A 24,815-nucleotide genomic window follows, 5' to 3' on the forward strand; every position below is an offset into this window, starting at 1 on the left:
CATATTTTGGAACTAATTTTTTCTGATATTTTATAAGGCATTTTAAAGATCTTCTGTTGAAGATAATACTTATGTCATTTAATTCATGTGTGGAAAATTTCCAGTTCTCAGTGCTAGTATGCTTTAAGTACATAAAATACTAGCATGATTTGTCCTACATTTATCTTCTGAGTATTTATAATTCTAAACAAAGCATTGAGCATCAGCCTTGGGAAAGCATTCATTAGAAATAAAATTAACAACAATAGTGTATAAACAATAATATATAAAATAATGTACAAAATAATGTAAAAAAAAGGTATGAGTTTCTCAAAAGTGAAGTTTGACAGAGTTTAGTCTGGTATTGGACATATAAAGAAACATTTGATGGGAAGACTGATAGTTAAATTAAAAAAGAATCCTATTTTATAATTTATAATTAATTGTATAGTTTCAAAAATGATTATTTGTCTGAAGAAAGCAAAGTTGAAACGTTCACAGAACTTTAAAAATAGGATTGAAGTTTTACATAAGCTAACAAGCCGGAATGCATTTGGAGGGTGAGTTTCTTGTAAGGGAGGAGTTTGGCTTGAGATGGGGCTGAAGAACAGTCACAAGACCTCTCTCCAGCATTTGTGGAAATACATGTCATGTCAGTAACATGTGAGTCCAAGTAGGAAAGTAATTTTTTTAATGAGACTAAAATGACCTTTTACTGAGTGAGAATAAGCCATCCAAAAGTGGATGCCAACAAAAATATTTAAGCGGGCATAAGTAATAAATTCACTTTCCCAGTAAACTATAGAATATAGAGTTAAGCACAGGGGAGCATGCAATTGCAGATGAAGGAGCTGTTCTGTCTTCAGGGAAAACCACAGACAGAAAAATATGAGCTTCTGGAAAAATAGATGCGAAATAAAGACTCCATCTAAGTATCTGGCTGGCTTTCTTTCACCCTCATTTGCTGTTTAAATCGAAAAAGCCGTCAAACAGATTGTTTTCATTATAATATTGTTGAAATTTTTGCAACTTATTCTTATTCATACACATTCCCTTTGGTAAACTCATATATATGAGTAGAAAATACAGCACAGCTGAATTCCACATGTAGAACATCCTAAAAATTGTGAGAGAAAATCTTCAAAATAAAAACCAGATTATTTTTTTTCTCCAGTCCCTAAGCTCCTTTTGTTCAAGGGTAGGTCTCTACCACTTGTACCACAGCCCCATTTCTAGCTTTTTATGTGATTAACTGGCATCTCACAGACTTTACTGCCTGGACTAGCTTTGATCCTTCCATCTAAGCATCCTGAGCAGCTAGGATTACAGGTATGAGCTGCTGGTGCCTGGTAAGAAAAGGTTTTATGATACAATGTTTACCCTGTTTCAAGTAAGAATTCATTTAAGTAGTCTCCATGGCATTTTGTAAATCACTTTTAAAGGAACATACAAGTCAGTTGAGAAGTCCCTATTTATTCTCCTAACAGTCACACAAAACTATCTTAAGCTTAAATTCATTTATATAATTATATCTTTATTTGTTATGTCAGAATTTGAACTTAAGAGCTTACATTTACTAGGTAGGCTACACATCCAGTCCTTTAAGCTTACACATTTTGAAACAAATTATTCTAACAATTATCTGATATTGAGGTTTTAATAATCAATGACAAAAAGTAGATCTTCTATGTCACTAGCCTGGGGAAGAAGGGAGCTAGGACAGGAAAAAAAAAGGATTTTGAGGGTGGATGAAGAAATTTGGAGTTTGTATATCTGTTCATAATCTTGATTTTTCAATGGTTTCCAGACGTGTAATTATGTCAAAATTATTAAATTGTGTAATTGAAATATACAGTTTGTTATTTGTCAATTCTACTTTAATAAAACTGAAAGAGAGATCATTGACATCAGGTATTTTTGAAAGTCATTCTGTTTTGATAGGTGACAGTTTGTAATGATGGAAGATCTTCAGAAAACAACAACATAATAATTTATTCACTGGATTTGTCCCAAGATAAAAATCAGTGAAGCTTTACTTTAGAATTCTTTGGGAGACAGTAACAGAATCATTGTTTAATACATGTTTGGATGAGTATATTTTTAAGTACTATCTAGCCATTCATATTTAGAATAACTTTTTGAAAAACTTAATTTAATTTTTTCTGTATTTTTATCTTTAAGTAGTTGTACAAATGAGTCACCATTCAACAGAATACATCTTGATCAGTGTTACCTCTCAACACTCACCATTCCCTCCTAACCCACTTCTGCCCTCACTTGTCTTAATCTTGTAGGATACACACTGAATTCCTGACTGCATTCTCCTCCCTTTCTTCTCTTCATTCTTCTACCCTTCTCATTTTGATCCACTCCAACCCTTTCAAGTACCCATATATTGGTGTTCATTTTGTTGGACTTTGACATTTCCTTTCTAAAAATTGTACTATTTGAGTTTTCCCTTGAATCTATGCTATTTGAGTGAGTACATTTGTATATACTGGCATAGCACCCAATGTATTTCCTTACATGTTTAGAAACTAACTCTAGCTTCTACACATGAGAAAAACATGCAACCTTTTTCTCTCCATTCCTGACTTTACCACTTACCATAACTTCTTCCATTTCTTTGTAGTACACTGACTCAACACATAGTTACTGTGGTTAGGCACTGTTCTTGGTACTGAATGTACACAACAGGGAAATATATCCCAGATTAATGGACTATGTATCTTAAAGACTCTTAACCTCAAGGATTCTCTTCTTTTCTGTGTCTGTTAGTAGCAGATACTTGGAAGTTATATGATTAACAAGACGAGTTGATGCTATCATGAGGAATTATTATATGTCAGTTGCCTATTTTTGTCCTGAATATACAACTATGGGTACAAGACCTATAAGGCTTTTTTGAATTATGTCTCCAAATGGAATATCTTGTATTATGTCTAAAATACATATATAGGCTTGATGAGATGTAGACCTATCATTAGTTTTCATCAACAAGAACATTCCTCATCCAGAAAACCTGGCCTCAGAGCTGTAAGCAATAACTTGCTTACATTATGTTATCTTTCTTTGGAGAAAGGATAGTGCAAGGTAACTAGGTTAAGAATTATGTAGGAGTGGGCTGGGGATATAGCCTAGTGGCAAGAGTGCCTGCCTCGGATACACGAGGCCCTAGGTTCGATTCCCCAGCACCACATATACAGAAAACGGCCAGAAGCGGCGCTGTGGCTCAAGTGGCAGAGTGCTAGCCTTGAGCGGGAAAAAGCCAGGGACAGTGCTCAAGGCCCAGGACAGGCCAAAAAAAAAAAAAAAAAGAATTATGTAGGAGAGAAGAAGGACCTGTGTAGATACTGAACACAAAAATTGTGAAATGAAAAAGGCCTTTAAGAATCTGCCAGCAAGGTGTCTTGATTATATTGATTGAATTTCTGCACTGACAAAATTCTGGGTTTATGAACTGCTTGGGCTTCCTGATTGTAATTAGCCAATCCTTTTTAGATTTGATTAAGTCAAGAAGAACTTTGTACAGTCCTATAAATATACTTAGTTTCATCATACATCTGTGCTGTTATCATCTGTTTCCTCTGGTTGGCATATCTTTGACATCTACTCTGTTTGACAAATCCTTAATAAAGTCACTCTGCAAGAAATTATGGATCTTGAAAGTCTTTTGTAACACCTTGTTCCAGGTCCTTCAGCCAATCTGTTACCAATTCAAACATAACATGGTCTATGAAGCTTTTTTGCCTCAGTCAGAGTCAGTATCATCTTCCTCTCTTCCGCTTCCTCCCCCTCCTCCTCCTCCTTCCGCTTCCTCCTTCCTGTTTTGTGCAGGTTCTGTGACTTGAATGCAGGGCTTGGGTATTTTCCCTGAGCTCTTTTGCTCATTTACACTTGAGTCACACCTCCACTTCCAGCCCTTTGGTGGCTAATTGAAGATAAGAGTCTTACAGATTCCTACTGGGGTTGACTTTGAACAATGATTCCCAGATCTTAGCCTCCTCAGTAGGATTACAGGCATGAGACACCAGTGCCCAGCCTAGCTTCTTTCCTGATAGTCCTATAGAATTTCATTAATGTGACCATCAGTACGAGCGACACAATGCAAAAAGCATGTTTTTATGCAATAAAATGTGAGCTCATGGAAGAAAATGAATGCATCTTACCCATTTCTAGACCACCAAAATTTAACTTAACATGTTACTGGGAGATGATTATTTATGCCTGGCATTTATATCCATTATGTAAATGAAGTATTGCTTATCCATTGTTCCAGTCTGTCCTTTCAGGGACTTTGGTACAGCCAATATAGAATGAGTGCCTTACTCTGCAGCAAAGAAGAGACATGTTTACTGTCCAAAATAATGTCTCTTTATGGAAAATATGATCTTTTGTGACTTCTGGTTATAACAGGTTCAGCTTCCCTAAATTTAAGATTACGCTTATGTAATGTAACCCACTGATTGCGCAATGCCATCCATTTCCCTTCTTTTCCCCTAATGTAACCCACTGCTTGTGCAATGCCATCCATTTCCCTTCTTTTCCTCCTGTGAGAAATGTGGTTCAATGAGTCAGTGTAGAAAACACAGAACACTGTGGAAAGCCCTATTGTGGAGAGTAATAAGCTGTCCTTTCTGTTCAAGATTCTTCTACCAGATCCTTGAAATTCTCTGGCTACTCTGTTGGCTTATACATAGAATGAAATCTAGAATATTGTCTGTGTTGGTAATAAGGATGGAATAAAAATAGAGTTTTCTCGAGCAGAAAGTATGATGAACTCAGGAGGTGAAATAGTTTCAAATTCAGTTTCCTTCCACTACCACTACTACCACTGCTACTACTCCCCTGGGAAGAAAGATAGCCATGTCTGGTGAGCAGCCTCACATCTGCTCCCCTGTACAAACGACCAGTAACATTTATTCTAGGCATAAGACTCCATCCCTTTTCTGACAGCAGTTACAAAGATTCCCATTTATAGCAAGTGGAATTTCATGACCACAATGGGTAAACATTAAATATATTATTTGAATTAAAATGAACTAAAATTAATAGATTTAATATTGATTAATTAAAATTAATAGTTCGCTTAAAATTAAAGCTTCTTAAACTAATTAAAATTAATAAGTTTGCTTGAGAAGGAAAAGGGACATTTTAGTTTCACAACACAAGAATTTTCTTGTAGACCAGACCACCTGCTTATTAACGCTGACTATAACATAGTTGAGAATCAAAGTCTTCTTAAGTTTGTTACCACTCTGGTTTTACAGCCTTACCTGTCACTCTATGTAAACACACACACACACACACACACACACACACACACACACACACACACACACACACACAGCGCTTTATATCAGCCTGAACTCCGGGCCCGTGCACTGTCCCTGAGTTTTTTGCTCAAGGCTAATGTTCTAATACTTGAGCCACAGCTCTACTTCTGGCTTTTTGGTGATTAGTGGGGGATAAGAATAGCAAAGATTTCCTGACAAGGCTGGTTTCAAACAATGATCCTCAGATCTCAGCCTATGGGCTAGCTAGGATTCCAGATATAAGCCTCCAGGACCCAGCTTCCAGGATCATTTTTCTCTCTGGCTCCTCCTTTAATTCTTCCCATGCAAATTAATCTCTTTCTGCTGAAACTAAACTACAATAATATGGTGTCTTCATGTGGGAATTTTCTAATATATGTGTATACATACATGTTTCTCCTAAATTGACCATACATTTCTTTAAATTATGGATAAAATTAATTCTTTTAAAATTTTTAATCTTAGTTGTCTTATTTTGTATTTATTTAAGTTTTCAAAAAGCTTTACAATATTTGTTTCCTTTTGTTGATCATCAAGGCCTTATGGTACGACCATAAAAGTTTTGTCACATTAGTTGGGTATGACTCAAAAACAATGGACAGTCTACACAAAGAGAGAACATTTAGCAAAACACACTGTCTAGAGGACATCTGAAAAATCTTTTTATAAATACATTTTTCAGTGTTAAATGGGCACAGCTCTGTCAACGGGAGGAACTCAATAAGGATATTTTATTGACTGATTTTGTCAGTATACTATTGTCAATATACTATTTCTGCATCATTGTTTGAGGGACAAAATTTCTCAACCAAGTAGAAGTCATAAAAAAGCAATTGGTTCAAATGGATTGAATCTATTAACTGTATATTCTAATCAATGAATACAGCTAGCTACCAGCTGGCTTATTCCAGTTAAGTCAACTGAAGTGTTTAAATGGATATTTAGAAAAATAGTTTTACTTGATATGATTTAACTTCCAAAATTTCCTTTGTCTCTAATGAAGACCACCCTGATGGAAACAGAGGTCCTACTGCTTGGCCACCCCTGAATTTCTGTGATGAGTGGTCTTGAATAATTTTTTGTGATAAACAACTGGCCCCACTTACCAAGAGAACATTATCCAAAATTGAAATACTTGGCAATCTCTGAATCCCACGGGAGTTAACAGCTGGATCAACAAACATTCTAACTATTCTGCTACCACATTAAAAGGTGGTCTGCTGCCAGAAGAACTTTGTATGTGATGGTGCTCAAATGTAATGCTACTGTGCTCAAAGACATTGAAAATTTTCCTGTCTAGTATTTCCCATATATTTCAATTGAGAATATGAAAAGGACAGGAAGGGAAAAACTAAATTTTATGACTTAAAATTAAGTTGTGCTTTAACTTGGTATACCTTAAATACTTACAAAGCTATGAAGACATAAATGTATACATATATTTATTTATTGCTAGGGAAGTTTACAATTTCCTTAGAATAGTTAAATCACTCAGAATGGAAAATAATAACTTTGAAATGACTTTAAGTAATTTTCTTAGATGTTATTTACTGATGAACCAATTTCTTCAATGCTAATGGTCAATATTCAATATGTATGACAAAACTTCAGAATACTTTGCTTTCTTCTTCGGTTATGATCTGATGAGGAATCACAACAAGAAATGTTGGCCATTCCTGTCTTACTTTGTTGGTTAAGTGGATGATCACTTAAGTTATACTTAATTTGAGGCATATCACAATTTTCAATTGTCCACAAATATTTTCCTGCTCTCTCAGTGACACCATAAGTTCTAGAGCCTTTTGCATTCATTTCAGGATTCTTTTCTGCATTAATATATAAATGTCCTTGAAAGGGAAATACATTTGCAATTAAATGTTAATTATGTATTGCTTAGAATGAAATATATTTATCAGGCCATTTCTCAAATGAATTGTCACTGGAAGGGAAAATTATAAAATTAAAAAGATACAATGGCTATTTGAGATGGAGAAGAACTCCCAAGAGAAAAGAATGTAGAACTACAGATAAAACAACTCAGGGAAAATAATATCTTGAGTATTCTATAATTATTTCAGGACTGCATTGATCCTAAACTTTCAAGAAATGATTTGAGGGCTGGGGATATAGCCTAGTGGCAAGAGTGCCTGCCTTGGATACACGAGGCCCTAGGTTCGATTCCCCAGCACCACATATACAGAAAACGGCCAGAAGCGGCGCTGTGGCTCAAGTGGCAGAGTGCTAGCCTTGAGCGGGAAGAAGCCAGGGACAGTGCTCAGGCCCTGAGTCCAAGGCCCAGGACTGGCAAAAAAAAAAAAAAAAAAAGAAATGATTTGAGTTCTAATTATCTACAGAGTAGCCTCAAAGGCAGGAATATTCCCATAGTTTAGTGGACCTTTAGGTTCTGAAAATTATCCTGTCATTCATATCTCCATAATTTACAGTTAAAATGTGTGTGTGTGTGTGTGTGTGTGTGTGTGTGTGTGTGTGTGTGTAAGCAGAATTGAGGATAGATTATGGGTAAGATCCAAAATATACATGGTTAGTGGTTCCTTTCACACAGCATTATTTAATTCCCTGTCTGGCCCCTGAAGAAAACAGGCAGATTCTGAAGAGTGACACAAAGATACCACAGACTAAACTGCAGCTGCTGTGTTAGATATAAGTATCATTGCTACAACAGATTACCAAAACTTCCCATACAGGATTTGGAAAATGTACTGTTTTCCTTTATAATTAAAAAAACAAATAAGAAACTGTTTGCCTTCATGTGGGATAGACCATAGTCACTTACAGCATTCTTTTGTTCTCCCTGCCTCTGTCATAATAATATAGTCAGAAGAGATCTGGACCTTCAGGGTATGTACGCAATATCACCCCAATCCACTAAACATATAGCATCATACTGATTGAATAAGCTGAATAACAGATGGCTTGTCCAAAGGAAAATGTGGCAAGACATATAACACTCCAGCTGGTGAGAATGCACCCTAGAAAGGATCATGTAATGGCTACTTATCTGAAGTTTTTAGGATTCCAGTGGTCATAAGTGTATTGGAATATCCCCTTTCAGGAAAAATCAAGTAAAGAGTTTTGTCACACAGGTCATTCTGGACCCTGGGGAGGAAACTAGGACTACTGCTCTATACTGTATACCATGTTATGCTGAATGCTATCAGCTTCTGGTGGACTCAAGCCAGGTTGTATTACAATCAGGCCTATCATTTAGACATTCAGTGCAGTAGACTCTATGGTATTGGGGATTCCAGGACATGAAAAGATGCCATATAATCTCTAGTGAGAATAACAGCTGATACCTCCCAGATTCTGGATTAAGGCTGTGATTTCTGCTACAGAAAATAGCATCTTAGAATAACAGCTCTTGCTGTTACTAGACCCTGGTAGAGGAATAATGCTTGGATGTGAGACATCAAGTATGTAGACCTCCCACTATATCACGACTTTTGTTGGAACTGTCAAGTCATAAGTTGAAGTGGCTTTAGAAAGTGCATTATAACACTGAAATGCTATAATTATGATTGATCACAAATGTACATCAGAAAGTACAAGAAAGTAACATGACAGGAAAGCCCAGACCTAATGCCAACCATTAGAGTTACAAGAGTTCCTTTTGTCTAAGGCAGTATGGGCTAAGAGTGGGAAGACAGGTTCTAGATAACCCTCTAGAGGAGGAAGAAAAGCCTTGGTGAATAGTGGATCAACTTGGTAACTATGTGATGGTTGAAAATGTACAACAACTACCAAACAAGAATAATTGTGCATAGCTTGAATTACACTGAAGACAGAAATACCATTTAATAGGTATATCTGTGAGCAATGTGCCAGATAATTATCTTTTTTGTAGAAAAAGGATCAAAAGTGATAATATATAAATTTGGGAGGGGAATAGCATAGCTATATAGTTAGAAGTTGGGAAAGAAAGAGAAGAAAGGAAACAGAGATATGAGATAAACCTTAGTAGAATAGATACATGGGATGAAGTGAAAAGTCTGAATATTTTTTGGTCACACAGTAATCCCTATCAGAAAACTTATACCATGGAAGAGGTACAAAAAACTGTGAGAAACCAGGGTGACTGTAGCTCATGGATATAATTATAACTACTACTACCAAGATCTGCACATTTCAATTCCAAACCAGTGAGGTTAGGAAAGTCTGTGAGAAACTTATATCCAATTAACAACCCAAAAGCTGGAAGTGGAGCTGGGGCTCAAGAGGTGGAGAGCTAGCCTTGAGGGAAAAAAAGCTCAAGGGCTCAAGGGCAGTGCCTAGGACCTGAGTTCAAGCACCAGTCGTGGCACTCCCCAAAACAACAACAACAACAACAACAACCAAGCATACAGAATGTTTTGGCCAACTAACATTATCCAGCCTTCTTCACTGGTTATCCTCAGACTAGAATGAGTTGCATGAGTATGAAATAGATAAAGTAGCTGACAGAGGTTATGCATGCACCTACTAGGTGGCCTATCACTTACAAAGGCTGGTATAACTATTGCTGATATAACTAAAAATCCAAATTATCAGCAGTAGAGACAACACATTCCCCAGAAGAGCATAATTCATCAAGGATATCAACTAGTTACTTGGTGGCAAAGTTGTTATACTGAGCCCATTCTCACCTCATAGAGGTAGACATCTAATTGGGGTAAGAGTTTGCCTTTCTTGCCTTTAGAGCTCTGACCCCACTATCAGGAAATATGCATACAGGGAAAACAAAATATCACTTAGTTCTATAAATAGAACAACAGCTTTGATCACAATGCAATGAACCCAAAATTATTTATAAAATTAAAACCCATGGAAAATTTAAAAGTGTTTCTTTAGTGAAAAGAGAAATGCAATTGGAAATAACAAAATACCTAAAAATAATGATAATACAAATGCTTCAGATGAGAATATTTAAAGTGACGATCAATAAAAAAGGAAAAGCTAGAGAATGAAAATAATTTGATTAGATAAGGTAAGGATGTTCCTTTTAATAATTTCATTCAATGTCATATTAGAAGTCTTGTATAATGGAATATGACAGGAAAAAGGGCAGAGATTAGAAAGAAAAAATGAGCTGTCTGTTCGTAAATGGCATAATTGACTATGTGGAAAATAAGAAACAAATGATAAAAGTGTCTTGAAACTAGTATATAATTATAGTAAAGTTGCATGTAGCCATGGCTAGTCACACACATTCCTATGTGCCAAAGAGGGGAAGAAGAATGAAAGGAGGGAAGGGAAGAAGGAAGGGTGAGGGGAGGAGGGAAAGAAGGAGAGATGGAAGGAGGAAGGAATGAAGGAAGGAAGAGGGCAGGCAAACAAACAGGCAGTCAAGAAGTCAGACAGGCCCAAGTAAGTACCAGATGTATATGAGAAAACTCACAAAATTTTGTTGAAAGGAATCAAAGGAAGAACCAAATGAATCAGACATTCTATGTCTCTGCATAGGAAGACTTAATACTGTTAAGCTGTCAATTCTGCCCAATTTGATCTATAGATTCAATGCAATCCCAAACAAATATCCCAAAAAGTTGTTTGTGTATATCAACAAACTGGTTCAAACCTTTATATTGGGAGGAAAAAGGCCCCAAATAGCTGACTTCAAGACCTACCATAAAGCTATGATATGAAGACAATAGGTGCTGACAAAATAGGTGCTGACAACTGCAGATGAGGGACAATGATCAAGATGCATTGTATTTATACACTGTTAATGTCAACTCCTTTGTACATCTACTTAAAGATAATTATTTTAAAGAATAGACAATTAGAAAATAGAGAGCCCAGAGATTGGTCCACGCAAACGTAATCAACTGATCTGTAATAAGGGAGCAAAATCAATACGATGGAAAAACAATAGTTTTTCAAAAAATAGTGCTGGAACAACTGGATGTTTTCATACATTAAAAATTTGAATCTAAACACAGTCCTTAAACCTTTCACAAGAAATAACTAAAAATGGATCATAGACCTAAATGTACAGTGAAAAATCTAAAAATCTTAGATCACAAGGATAAAAACAAAAGCTTACAATAGTCTTGGATGTGATAATGACTTTTTAGATACATTAAAAGCAAAATCCACATAAGAAATAATTGGCTAGTTGAAAGTTATGCTCTGCAAAAGAAGTATGAAGGAAACCACAGCCTAAGAGATAATGTTTTCAGACAACATGCATGATATATACAAACACTCTTAATATTTAAAAACGGATGCATAGTATATACAAACACTACCACCTCAACAACAAGAAGAGATATTTATCTGAAAAAATGTGTAAAAGACTTTAACGGACACCTTGCCAAAGAAGATATGCAGGTGGCAAATGAAAATAGGAAAATATATTCCACAGTATGTGTCATATGGAGAAATGCAAATTAAAATAATAATGGGATATCATTGCCCATCAACTTAAAGCCCCACATTGAGAATGCAGAAAACACTAAATGCTGGTTAGAACGGGGAGCAATAAAAATTCTCATCCACTCATTTTTGTGGAAAAATTAAGTCATGTAATCCCTTAGAAGAGTTTAGTGGCTCCTTTCAAAACTAAAAGTACTTACAATCCAGAAACTATATTTCTTTGTTTCTACTCAAATAAGTTGGAAACGTACACCCACATAAAAGACTGTGCAGAGATGTTTATTGCAGTTTCCATTCATAATTTCCTAAACTTGGAAACAACGACTATGTCCTTTAGATGAATGACAACTAAACTGTGATATAAGTAGATAACAGGATATAAGTCAGCAACAAAATAAAGCATGTACTTAATTTATAAGTTGAATCCAGGAAACTATGCTGACAATATTTCAAGGAAGCTTGTTGTTGAAGTTCAAAAATAAGAACTCCAATACCAAGTTCTGCCAAGACAACATTGAAAAAAAGAAAGGTGAAAAGGACTTAACATCCTTTCCAGACATTAAAACATGACATAAAGCTTCTCTTATTAAAACAATGTGGTACTTGTGTATGAACAGGCACCTTTCAAATAGAATAGAAATGTTTTGTAATAAAATATTAACAAAATATATAAATTTTCACTGGAAAACTCTAATGACCCCCCCCCCCCCCACACACACACACTCCCCTGCCATTAGTCTATGTTGTCAGTTCATAACCTTTCTCCCACAGGCTTCTCCCCCTCTTCTTGGAACTATAAGATGTTTGCTTCAGGGTTAAATTCACCTTGCTCTGTAAGAGCTATCCAAGTCTTCTCTTTCTGTGTTTCAGATCCTGAACAAACCACATCAACTGAAAAGTTTCCTAGCAATTGTGTGATATTAGAAACCTTTATACAATGCTATTTCTGTGCCATGCTACACTGCAGTAAGTGGTAGTAATGATTTCCCAAAGTAACTAAACACAATCAGTCCCCAGACAGGGGATGTGATGGTGTTCTGAGTTCTTCTGAAGGTATATCTCACTGGACTAAAAACACTTTCATTCTATTGGAGAAATTTCCTTCTGTCATAAATTAGAGAAAAATAAATTGTGGTAGCTCTTTAAGGTTGCTGTTAATCACCCATGGGTATCCATTTCTGTGATTTTAATGCTATTGCGATCAGTCAGGTGCAATGTAATTGTTTTGGTCTTGTTTTGGGTTCTTCAGGAGATAGTGATGCTCAATACAGGCTGAAACGTCACAGTTCAACAGCTGACACAGTTTGTTGTCAATAATTACATTACACTTGCCTAAAATCAGCTTTTTCTCCCTGTCCAAGCCCAGTTGGAAAGATATCATCAAGATGTACACAGATAAGTAAAATGATCATAAACCACCTCACAGCTTTCCACTCTCTTTCCTCATACTTGAATACTACATAATAGCCAAAGCAACCTTCTAAAAGCTCATGCCACTGCTAAAAGCCTCTGATGGCTTCTGTTACAAAGCTACAATCTAATCTTTATTACTTTCTGAAAAGGTGGGAGTAATATATGCCCTGTCTCTTTTCCAATTTTATTGTGTATCACTTTCATTCCTTCATTTATATCACTTTACTATATGTATGTTGGCCAGGCCTTTTTGGTTTTTTTTTTTTGCCATGCTACTGCCCACAGAAACGGTGGTTGTGATGGCAGATGATATTTATTGAGTGTTTCCTATTATCCAGACACTCAATTGCTTTACATGCATTAATACATATAATACAGCAACCTCATGAAAAAAGTGCTGTCAATAATTCCATATACTACATTAGAAAATTCCTAGAGAGCTTAATTTTCTCAAAACCCTTGATTTAGATCCATAAGATGTTAACTCTAAAATAACATAGTTTTAGATGTTAACTTAGCTAATGAACAGGTTGCAGCTTTAGGCCAATGGAAAAATTTACTACAAGAAAAGAGGATATAGTTTGACAAAGTTAGAAATCAGGGCACTTAAAAATATCAGTGTGTAGAAATCAAAGACAATGATGCCAGTGGCAAATAATAAACTTTCAAAGGAAGCAGAAAAAAAAAACTTGAAAGGTCAAGCATGAAGTGTAAACATGGCTCACACATCCCTTCACAAAGTTTTATGAGAAAGAATAAAATGAGTCAAAACAAGAGCAGCAACAAGGAAGCAATACAATAGCTGCAGTCCTAATGAGAACCTGAAGTTAATGACAATTAAGTTACATTCTGTGTCCTCAGTGTGAGAAAAACAAATTACATGATGAAGTTAGAAAAATGATTAAAAGAATTCAGGCTATCATAAAGAGGTAAACTTTTATTAATGATCTGAAACAAATACAAATAGGAAATACAAACCTGATTCCTTATGAAGAAGACTCATAGCCAAAACACAGGCTCATTGAAAACATTGTGTAAAGATGTTTAAAGTGTAAGTGAAATAATTCAATTTCATGGTTAGATTTTGTTTTTGTTTTGTGTGCCAGTCTTGGCGCTTGCAATCAGTGCCTAGGTATGGTCTCTGAGCTTTCTGTGGTCAAGGTCAGTGTTCTATCACTCTGACCACAACTCCATTTCCAGCTTTTTGGTAGTCAATTGGAGATATGAGTCTCAGGGACATTCCTGCTTAGGCTGGCTTTGAACTGCAATCCTCAGATCTCACCCAGCTGAGTCACTAGGATTATAGACTAGCAGTTCCAGCGCATGGTTAGATTTCATTCCTATTTCCCATTATATCTCATTGTTTATATGTAAATATTCCAAAATATGAAGAAAAAAATAAAAGCCCAAACTTCAAACTATTCCTGTTTTGTGGATTTCAGATAATGGATACTCACTTTTTTCTGTTCCTTTAGGACCACAGACAGAAAAAACATTTAGTCCAAACTCTATACACATAGACATTTTAAAAAGAATCTCAACTCTGCTATAAAGAAACATATTTTACCAATCATGTTTAATTTTCTCTCTCTTTTTTTGGTAATGAATTGATTATCTTTCCATCAATATTTTACCTCTGGTCCTGGAGGGCCAGGTGGTCCTTGGGGGCCGGGGTCACCAAGTTGGCCCTAAAGGGGGAGGAGGGAACAAAAGTACAAACATTAACTTTATAAATATAATAATTTTATTATTTATATTTATTAAATGTATTTGTTAAAGGGAAAAATAGGCATATGGCAAACAAAGAGTATTGGTACAGCAAGGTTAAATTAGTTTTTAGAGATTAAGTTGTAACCATCATCATTTTCAAAACTATTTAAATAGAATGTGTACTGAAGCAATATGTATTTACTGTTGTTAGAAATTCAAACAAATTAGTAGGTTATCTGCTCAAATCAAGAAAAAAATGACAGTGTGTTTCCCAAAGCTAGGTCAACAAAGGTTAACTCAACGCAGTTGGGAATTTTAGACAGGGTCTTGCCACATAGAAAGTAGTTATAAATGTTAATCAAATTTACAAATCACTAATACTTTTTTCACACCTTTGCGCCTCCATTGGTTTGTATCTAAAGTTTCCATATTATTGTGATCTTTTAATTTGTTATTTCTATATATTTAAAATATTTTTTATATTTATCATTTTTGAAGATATGTTTTCAGTCAGTTCCTGAGATTTATAATAAACTTGTGAAACTATAACTACAGAGAAAAGACAAGTAGGTATAAGGCCTGGATCAAAAAAGGCTGACAATGTTCTCAAGATTTGAAATAAATTGTAGAACTAGGAAAGAGATTTGAAAAACAATTGATGACTTCCTTTCTATTAAACTTCTATACGAGCTTCTAATTTGAGTTGCATAGGCCCCAGATAGCATAAAAATTTAAGATACCCATGTTTTCCAAAAATTGAAGCACTGTTCCCTCCAATGGCTACCCCCTCCCCCCAATTCATTATGCATGCTCAGAGTGAAGGTACTGGTACAAAAATAAACACAATACAAATAGTGAAATCAATTCTAGAAATAGACGATGCTGAAGTTTATTAAAGTCCTCATTTACAACTAACAAGAACAAAAGCTTCTATACAACAGAATCAGTGCATATGTGAGTCTTAAATTGTAAAAATGGGACACTGTACCTACCTTTTGAGATAGACTAGGGGTTCTCACTGAGGCCCCCTAGTGGCAAATTCCAATTAAGAAGCTAACTTTAAAATTCCAAATAAACAAGTCCTAGACTTTTGCTTTTAGATAAACTGATTAATAATCAAATATTTTTTTTAAAAAACATATGGAATTGTTTTGTTCACTAATGAGAATAATTCTATGCTTTTCTTTTCCTATGGATGTAAGTTTTCCTTTATAATTGTGTTTTTAAGTAACTTACAGAATAGAAAAATTTTAAGTGAATCCTCTAGATGATCAAAACTTCTTGCTTAAAATAAAAAGAACATAATAATTGCTTTATTTTTTTTCTGTCAGAAAGGTGGAGTATTTGTTAGTAGTTTCAGAGCATTGGTTTTTCTCTGTGTTATCAATACTTGCAAAACAAACCACTAATTCAGAATGCAAAAAAATTTCCAGGTCAAGTCATTTTTATATTTGGAAAAAAATTCCATTTTACAATATATTTGGAAAATATTCTTTCATTTGGATGTAACGTCAGTAACATCAAAATCTTAGATGACAGAAAACAAAACTAGAACGTATGAAGTAGGAAAGATCTATGACTCTCTCTTTCCATGAGAGTAACTAAATGTTTAAGGTAGGCACTAACTTGTTTAATTGAGTGTCAGAGATTATTTATTAATATGATAAGTGATTTTGCATAAGCAATTTTTCACCAAATAGAAGTCTCTTTCCCTAATTAGGAAAGGTTTTCAGGTGAAATGTCCTTTGTATTAATAAGCTGCAAATGAAGAAGGAAAGAGACTAATGACAGCACTATTACTAATTCATAAGCCTCTACCCTGTCAGAACAAATACTTTTGCTTAACACAAATACTTTCTAGAGGTTTGATAAAAATAACAACAAATGTCAGTATTCTCTCTACCAATGATATTCCTTCTAATCTTAAAATTTGTTTCAGTAGAATGGAAAGATATAAAATGACTAAGCAAATAACTCATTCTCATCATCTCTGGCTCTCTGTACTGAAAGTATATTTGATTCTAGTTTTCTCAAGAAATTAATAGCAAAATATAAGTGAATAATATTAAAAACTGTTACTACTTGATATCTGGCTTATATACTACAACATATTGTTTCTTCTAATTAACAAATTATAAAGATGAAGAAATAAAAAGTTAGTGTCTTATTTTGACAGTCACTATATATCAGAAGTCTCTAGTATATGGTTTAGAATCATCCTTGAAAAATATAGTGTTTCTTACTTGTCCTCATGATTTATACTCATGCTGTATTTATGGTGATTGGAGATTGTAATATTTAACTTCAGGACAAATCTGGGAGACATAGCTGCTTGGGTTAATTTCCATTCATCCAGGACAAAGAAACAAGTAAAAGCAAAGGCTACCCTTAAATATGTCCATGTTCTCATTTTTTTCAGTGACATAATTGTTTACCATAGATAAGATGGAGTAAACCAAGATGCCCCTCACTCGACAAATGGATCAAGAAAATGTGTTATACATACATAATGGAGTTCTATGCTTCCATCAGAAAGAATAATATTGAACCATTCATAAAGAATTGGACTAGGGAAGGGTAAGGGAATACCAAAATTGAGAGACAAAGGATAAAAAGATAAACTACTGCAATAGTGATACTTACAAAAGCAATCGGTGTAAACCAACTGTACAACTCAAGGGGCGGGAAGTGAGGAGGGGGGAGATCGGGAAAAATGAGGGAGGAGGCAACAAGTTGGATAAGAAATGTACTTGCCTTACATATGAAACTGTAACCCTCTGTACTTCACTTTGACAATAAAGAAGAAAATAATAAAAGATCTGAGAGACTAGAATAACATGAAAAAAATTAAGAAATGGAAAGACTTGAAAAAAATTATATTAATCAAAGTAAGCCAGACCCAAAGAAATAGGTTGCACGGTTTCCCTCATTTGTGGTAATTAGAATGTGTGTATGAATCTAAAGAAAACACAATGGATGGTAAAGACAATAAAAGATATACTTGGACATGATGATTAAATGGGACTCTAAACACTCACACAGTGAGACCAAAGAGGATATTCTTAGGAGAGGATCACAAAGGCTCAATACATATGATCATATAAAATGATGTTTCTCTTTCCAAGAAATGGAAACAAGAGGCTTTTGTTTTACTTTTTGTATTTTCTTTGTTTTCTGCTTTTCCCCTTTTGTTGCTGCTTATGAATTCTGTACTTTTTATTTTTATATAAGTTTATCTGTTTTGATGAGGGGAAGGGGAAGAATGGAAATTATGGAACAAAGATTAAGTAATTCAGAGGTGATATTCATTAGACTCTACATTGAAAATGAACTATACATCTTGGAGTGGTGGTATTGAGAGGGAAAAACTGGGAGAAAAAAAAGAAAAGGGTAACACTGTCAAAAAAAGAAATGTACTCATTACCTAACCTATGTAGCTGTAACACTCTGTAAATCACTTTTACAATAACAATAAATTAAAAATAAAGTGAAATAAGAGGTTGGAGACATGTCTCAGTTGGTATAGTGCCAGCCAGAGAGCAAAAGTGTCAGTATTGAGTTCAAGTGCAGGTCTTGAACCAAAAAAAGATGAAAGAAAAGAGAAATTAAATGAGACTGTATTATTTTTAAGATTCTTTTTAATTTAATTACTACATAGTTTTGTCTCTTACTGATGAATATATTTCTAAGTCTAGATGAATAATCCCTAAATTTGTTCTTTGGATTAGGTAATTCCTGAGAGATGCATATAACATACTGCCATTATTAAAAGCCACAAAGAATGGAGTACATAAAGTTTTGAACACAACTGTGCTTCTTGAGATGTAAAAGCAAACAATTCTGAGATGAGAGGGAGGATTTAGAGGTAACACAATGAATTTCCCTGGGAAATGGTATTTTAATATATATTTTAACTCGTTTTCTCTACAATCACACCCACTTTTATCAATATTAAAGTTGTAAAATCATAATATTAAACTTGCAACTTGAAATGTCCAGAAGTGTGACAAATATAATTATTTAAGTTTTCCTGGGTGTCCATGGACTATCTATGAATGGGCAACTTGGATAAAAATCTGTGTCTTAATATCTTTAAATGTATAAAATATGAACAGTAATAGTACTAACTTCATAGATGTATGATCTTTAGAATACTGCCTAGTATTTTGTGAATAATAAATATTAGTTATAGTAGTTATTACCAGTTTATAATTCATAGATATATATTTTTACTCATGCTTTATTTTATTTATTATAATTATTTTGTAATTTTAGTTTTAGAAGGGGAGGAGTTATGTCAACTACAATATAGAGTATATTTTTCTTTTGGCCAGTTGATGCCCAAAGGTTAGAAGAAAACTAGGGAATTACAAGATTTGGGTCCATAGAGTATGACATACTATTTTTTTCCTTCAGAATGTTTCCTTAATGAAACTGATACTGAGGAAACATTTAAAAATTCATTAAGGTGTCTTATGTTTTCTTGCTTAAAAGCCCATTGCTTCATTTAAATAATATCTATAATAGACTATTGGGAGGAATGTCAGAGGATAAGGGATACCCTAATAGTTTGTGGAATGTAAGTGAACACTTGAGGGATTAGCTGTAGTCTAAAATTGTGAGAGAAAGTAAAGATGGGTAAGCTTCTCTCTTCTTCTTTTTTGTCAGTCTGGGCCTGGACACTGTCCTTGAGCTCTTTGTACTCAAGGCTAGTGCTCTACCACTTGAGCCACAGAGCCACTACTGGTTTTCTGATGGTTAATTGGAGATAAGGGTCTCACAGAATTTCCTGCTCACTCTGGCTTTTAACCTCAATCCTCAGATATAGATATCAGCCTTCTGAGTAGCTAGGATTATAGATCTGAGCCACCAGCACCAGGTCTCTATCTTACTTCGTATAGCTACTACCAGTTATAAAAACGTATGCCATGACATGCAGTCTGTTAATCAGAAAGAACAAAGCTGAAGTTCAAACCTACTGAGGGTCCTGGTTTTCCTCTGATTCCTGGTGGTCCTGACAAACCCGTCATGCCCTGAAAGAAGAGAACATACAGGGAAAAAAAGCATAATGACAAAGACACCTCTACTTGCAAATTAATGCATTTATATGAATGTTCTAAAATTTAGAAAATGAGAAAAACTTGCTTTAAACAAGAATTCAAGCAACATATCATATTCTAACACAATACTTTGTGAACATAAGTACTCTTGCCAGCACCAGTGGTTCAGGCCTCTCATCTTCGATATGCAGGAGGCAGAAATCTGAGTATTGAAGTTTAAAGCCAGTGCAGGAGAAAAAGCCATGAAACCAATTAACTATGAAAAAGCCCCAAGTACATCTGTGGCTCAAGTGATACAGCACAAGCCTTGAGCGAAAAAGCTGAGGGGATAGTACCCAGGCTCTGAGTTCAAATTGCATTACTGGTGCACATGTATGCACATGCACACATACTCTTTTCATTTGAATTTACTCATGTTTATCTAAAATTAATAGTATATATGTTACCTTGTCTCCAGGATACCCTGGTTCTCCTGGTTCTCCTAGAATGCCTTGTTCACCCTGGAGAGAACAATTTCATACAAAGACACACATATGTTATAAACTTGGCTTTATTCAGAAAAGCCAGAATTAATCATGGACAAGATAGCTTTTCTACTTCCTATTACTGAAAATTAATGCAATTGGTCACACAAATTAGGCCCCATAAAGAAAAACAAACTAGTTTTTAAAATTCTGTTGACTTGAAAAGTAAATAGGATAAGACAGTATTTCTATGATAAAGTTAATATTTAAGTCACCTTATCACCTTTGATTCCAGGTGGTCCCTTATTCCCTGAAAGGCCCTATAAAAGAAAAGTAGCATGTTGTGACATCCTGGAGAAGTTAAAGGGAAATGCCACTATGCAAGTAGAACTATACCATTGGGCCAGGAATTCCAGAAGGTCCAACAGGTCCCAATGGGCCAACACTGCCCTGAAAAGCAATAAGAAACACCATTAAGCATTCACTAGGATTAGAAAGAGGATGTGATAAAAGTTAATTAATAAATTAGTAATCCCAGAGCAGTTTATCTTGCTAAGATCCTATGTATGTCTTTCTTGTTTCACAAGTTCCTCTCCACATTTTAAAGTAATGCCAATCTTTAAAATGTTGATCAAGCCATGTTACATCATTAAGACTTCTTATACTAATTTTGTTCTCAAGGATCTTCCCCTACTTTGAGTTCCTATCCTAACTTTCCAAGACTTGCATCATGCACTGGTTTTCCGAATGACTAGCTCTCATGAAATATTGTTGTGCCAGTCTTCCAGGAAGCAGTTACTTCAGGTATTTGGTAGGAAGTAAGATCATTTTATTCAAAATTGAACAGAGAGCTCCCTTCCATGAGAAGTGAAATGAGGTCCTGGGGAAGCAGTTGAGAACAGAGGGACCATGTCACCTTGGACTTGTGACAAAGGCCTTCTGTGCTCTTTCAGAGCACAGGCACTGGGAAGTGATAGGGTCAGATTGTCAGGATGTATGGAGTTCTTCCTCCTGATGCACATGACTTGTCTTGGATTTTTATTTCACCCGTTATTCAGCCAGTATTTATTGTGTTGCTACTATGTGCCAGGCATTGCAATGATTTGGTTTTATTATTTGAAATTTGGAGAAGGAAAAAATTTACTATGCATTTGGGGATAATTTGAATAGCACGCAAAAGCTGTACTCCTTTGGGCTTCTCTGATTTATTCATCATTGAATAATACTTCTCTAGTGTAATAGGTTCTGGACATTGTAATTGTGTTAAAGAAACAAAGATGAAAAAGAGTCTCTATAGACTGTTAAGGTTTCAATTTAATGCTCTAATACCTGGAAAATAGGACTGCCATTATAATCTCCTACAAGTCAGAGATGAAGATAATATTTCTTCAGTATGTCCTCACAGGAAACAGAGTTAAGAAAAACAGTAGGTGTATTTAAAAAACAATTAGAAAAAAAAACACGCTCTGGATCCCCAATGGTTTCAAGATCAGTCAGACTTTCTGTCACTGAGGCCTGTTTCTTCTTTCTCTCACTATCTCTGTCCTGGTTTCCTCGTCACTATTTATCCCAAACACTAAGCAGGCTCAACTATCTCTTTCTGGTTTCAAATATTAGGGAACGTACACTTTTTATTTATCAAGATTTTTTATTAGTATACATTGTTGTGCAAAGATGGTTTCATTGTGGTTAAGAAATTTTTGAAGTTAGACTTGCAGCCATGTATGGTGGTAGACTACTATAGTCCTCATCTATTGAGGCAGAAGGAATGCTTGAGCTCAGAGTTCAAAGTTATTCTAGGTAATATAGTAAGATCTTAGCTTAAAAAAAAAAGTGAAATGATGCTGGGCACCAGTGGCTCATGTCTGTAATCCTAGCTACTTAGGAGGCTGAGATCTGAGGATTGTGGTTCAAAGCCAGCCTAGGCAGAAAAGTCCCCTTGAGATTTTTTAAAATTTTTATTATCAAACTGATGTACAGAAAGGTTACAGTTTCATACATTAGGCATTGGATACATTTCTTGTACTGTTTGTTACCTCGTCCCTCATTCCCACCTCCCCCCTTCTTGTTTTCCTTCCCTCCCACATGAATTGTTCAGTTCATTTACACCAACAGTTTTGCAAGCATTGCTTTTGTAGTTGTTTGTCTATTTTTACCCTGTGTCTCTCGATTTTGTTATTCCCTTTCAATATCCTAGTTCTAATACCAGTATACATGGTTTCCAATATACTCAGATAAGATACAGAGATAGTGTAGGTACAACCACAGGAAGGGGCTACAAGAAGATCATCAATAATAGAAACTACAGTTACACATAGCACACTGAACGTAGTTACAACAGTGATATAACAATCATTTCCATAACATGGAGTTCATTTCACTTAGCATCATCTTATGTGTTCATAAGGGTATTGTTATTGGGCTCTTGTGATCCGCTGCTGTGGCTTGCCTAAACCTGTGCTAATTATTCCCTATAAAGGAGACCATAGAGTCCATGTTTCTTTGGGTCTGGCTCACTTCACTTAGTATAATTTTTTCCAAGTCCTTCCATTTCCTTACAAATGGGGCAATGTCATTCTTTCCGAGAGAGGCATAAAATTCCATTGTGTATATGTACCCCATTTTCCTGATCCATTTGTCTACTGAAGGGCATCTGGGTTGGTTCCAGATTCTAGCTATGACAAATTGTGCTGCAATGAACATTGCTGTGCTGGTGGCTTTAGTGTGGTTTTGTTTGTGGTCTTTTGGATAGATACCCAAAAGTGGGGCTGCTGGGTCATAGGGGAGCTCTATGTTTAGCCTTCTGAGGAATCTCCATACCGCTTGCCAGAGTGACTGAACCAGTTTACATTCCCACCAACAATGAAGTAGGGTTCCCTTTTGGCCACATCCCCTCCAACAATTGTTATTGTTAGTTTTCTTGATATAGGACATTCTTACTGGGGTATGATGGAATCGTCTTGAGATTCTTATCTCCAATTAATCACTCAAAAAAAATAAGTGGCACTGTGGCTCAAAGTGGTAGAGTGCTAGCTTTGAGCAAAAGAGCTCAGAGCCCTGAGTTCAAGCCCTATGACTGCTCCCCGCCCCCCACAAAGTGAAATGAGCCAGATGCCAGTAGTCATGCCTATAATCCTAGGCACTCAGATCTGAGGACCACAGTTCAAAGGTAGCTTAGGCAGGAAAGTCCACGACACTTATATCTAATTAGTCACCAAGAAAGTGGAACTTTAGCTCAAGTGGTAGAGCTCTAGTTTTGAGAAAAGAAAAGAAAAGAAAAAAAGCTCAGGAGGATAGGTAACTCCCCTTGCCCCACAAATACACATATTCTCTCTCTCTCTCTTTCTCTCTCTCTCACACAAACACATACACACCACACACACACACACACACACACACACACACACACACACACAGAGGAATGGGGAAAACATCACTCCTTTGTATTAGAATCTAAGTTTCTTAGGCTTAGCATCCCAGGCCCTCTCTATTTGGCACTAGTCCCTATCCCTCTCTTCCCTGTTTCTTTACTTTCATCTTCCTACACGCGAGGTATAGTGGATTGCTTTCCATTCTTTGAATGTGGTCTCCTTTATCACATGCTCTGAGCTTTGAAGATATGGTTACTGACCCCAAAATGCCCTTCTACTGCATTGTTTAGAGATGGCGTTGTGCTTTTCTCCCTGCCTCCCAATCTGTGCATTTGGAACAAGAGTATTCATCTTATTCATTCTTCATTTCCTAGTTTCTCACAATAACATATATAATAAATGTTGAAATAGAGTTTGGAATGAATACTCAAGGAATTAATTATCTTACAAAAACAAAATTTAAAACAGCAGATCCTAAAGTTCTATCTTCTATTAATGGAAAGTATCTATAATATTCTACATTTATATAATACAAACTTAACCATGGAAAATATGACATCTTTACTTTTGGATGAATCTAAAGTCTGTGAAATATATTCTCAACAAGCTTAATCCTGAAATATAGAGTTGAACCAAAGGGTAATATTTTCCAACTTAATAAATATTCTATGTTAATGTCATTGCTTATAATTTCAAATTCTCTCAGTAAGAAATACTCTTACACTTACAGACACTAGTATATTCAAAGCTGTGGCTTTAAAACTTTATGTTCACAAAACACAAAGACATTGGAAATGATACAGAAATAATCAATAAGTATGAAACAAAGTTTTCACAGAGAAAAATCTATATGTACTATCATTTTGTCCAAAATATATTATTCTTAAGTTTTGTTTAAATACATTGCTGTATTTAATCTGGCATTTTCAAGTAAATGTGCTTCTAATATACAATATCCTATTTAATTCTGTAGTGTCTCTAAAAGAACCACAAAATTGTAAGTATTGGAGATATTAAAGATGTTATAAGACTCAGCAAAACAGAAAATACAAAGTAAAAACTGAATGATATAGAAATTTCCAAGAACCATCAAGCATTTTATGGAATGTCACAAGCTATATGGAAAAC

General features: G+C 35.2%; 1 protein-coding gene across 1 annotated transcript in view; it reads right to left on the reverse strand.

Annotated features, from left to right (window-relative positions):
• Col24a1 (collagen type XXIV alpha 1 chain) overlaps positions 1 to 24,815 on the reverse strand; it is a 265,766-nt gene that overhangs the window by 183,603 nt on the left and 57,348 nt on the right. The window contains exons 14-18 of the mRNA XM_048352139.1: positions 20,713 to 20,766; positions 20,592 to 20,636; positions 20,299 to 20,352; positions 19,772 to 19,825; positions 14,717 to 14,770 (exon numbers count right to left, since the gene is read on the reverse strand). Coding sequence (XP_048208096.1) covers positions 14,717 to 14,770; positions 19,772 to 19,825; positions 20,299 to 20,352; positions 20,592 to 20,636; positions 20,713 to 20,766 — 261 coding nt within the window. The remainder of the gene's footprint in view (positions 1 to 14,716; positions 14,771 to 19,771; positions 19,826 to 20,298; positions 20,353 to 20,591; positions 20,637 to 20,712; positions 20,767 to 24,815) is intronic.

The sequence above is a fragment of the Perognathus longimembris genome, chromosome 7 (genome assembly GCF_023159225.1).
Source record: "Perognathus longimembris pacificus isolate PPM17 chromosome 7, ASM2315922v1, whole genome shotgun sequence".
NCBI classification, from domain to species: domain Eukaryota; kingdom Metazoa; phylum Chordata; class Mammalia; order Rodentia; family Heteromyidae; genus Perognathus; species Perognathus longimembris.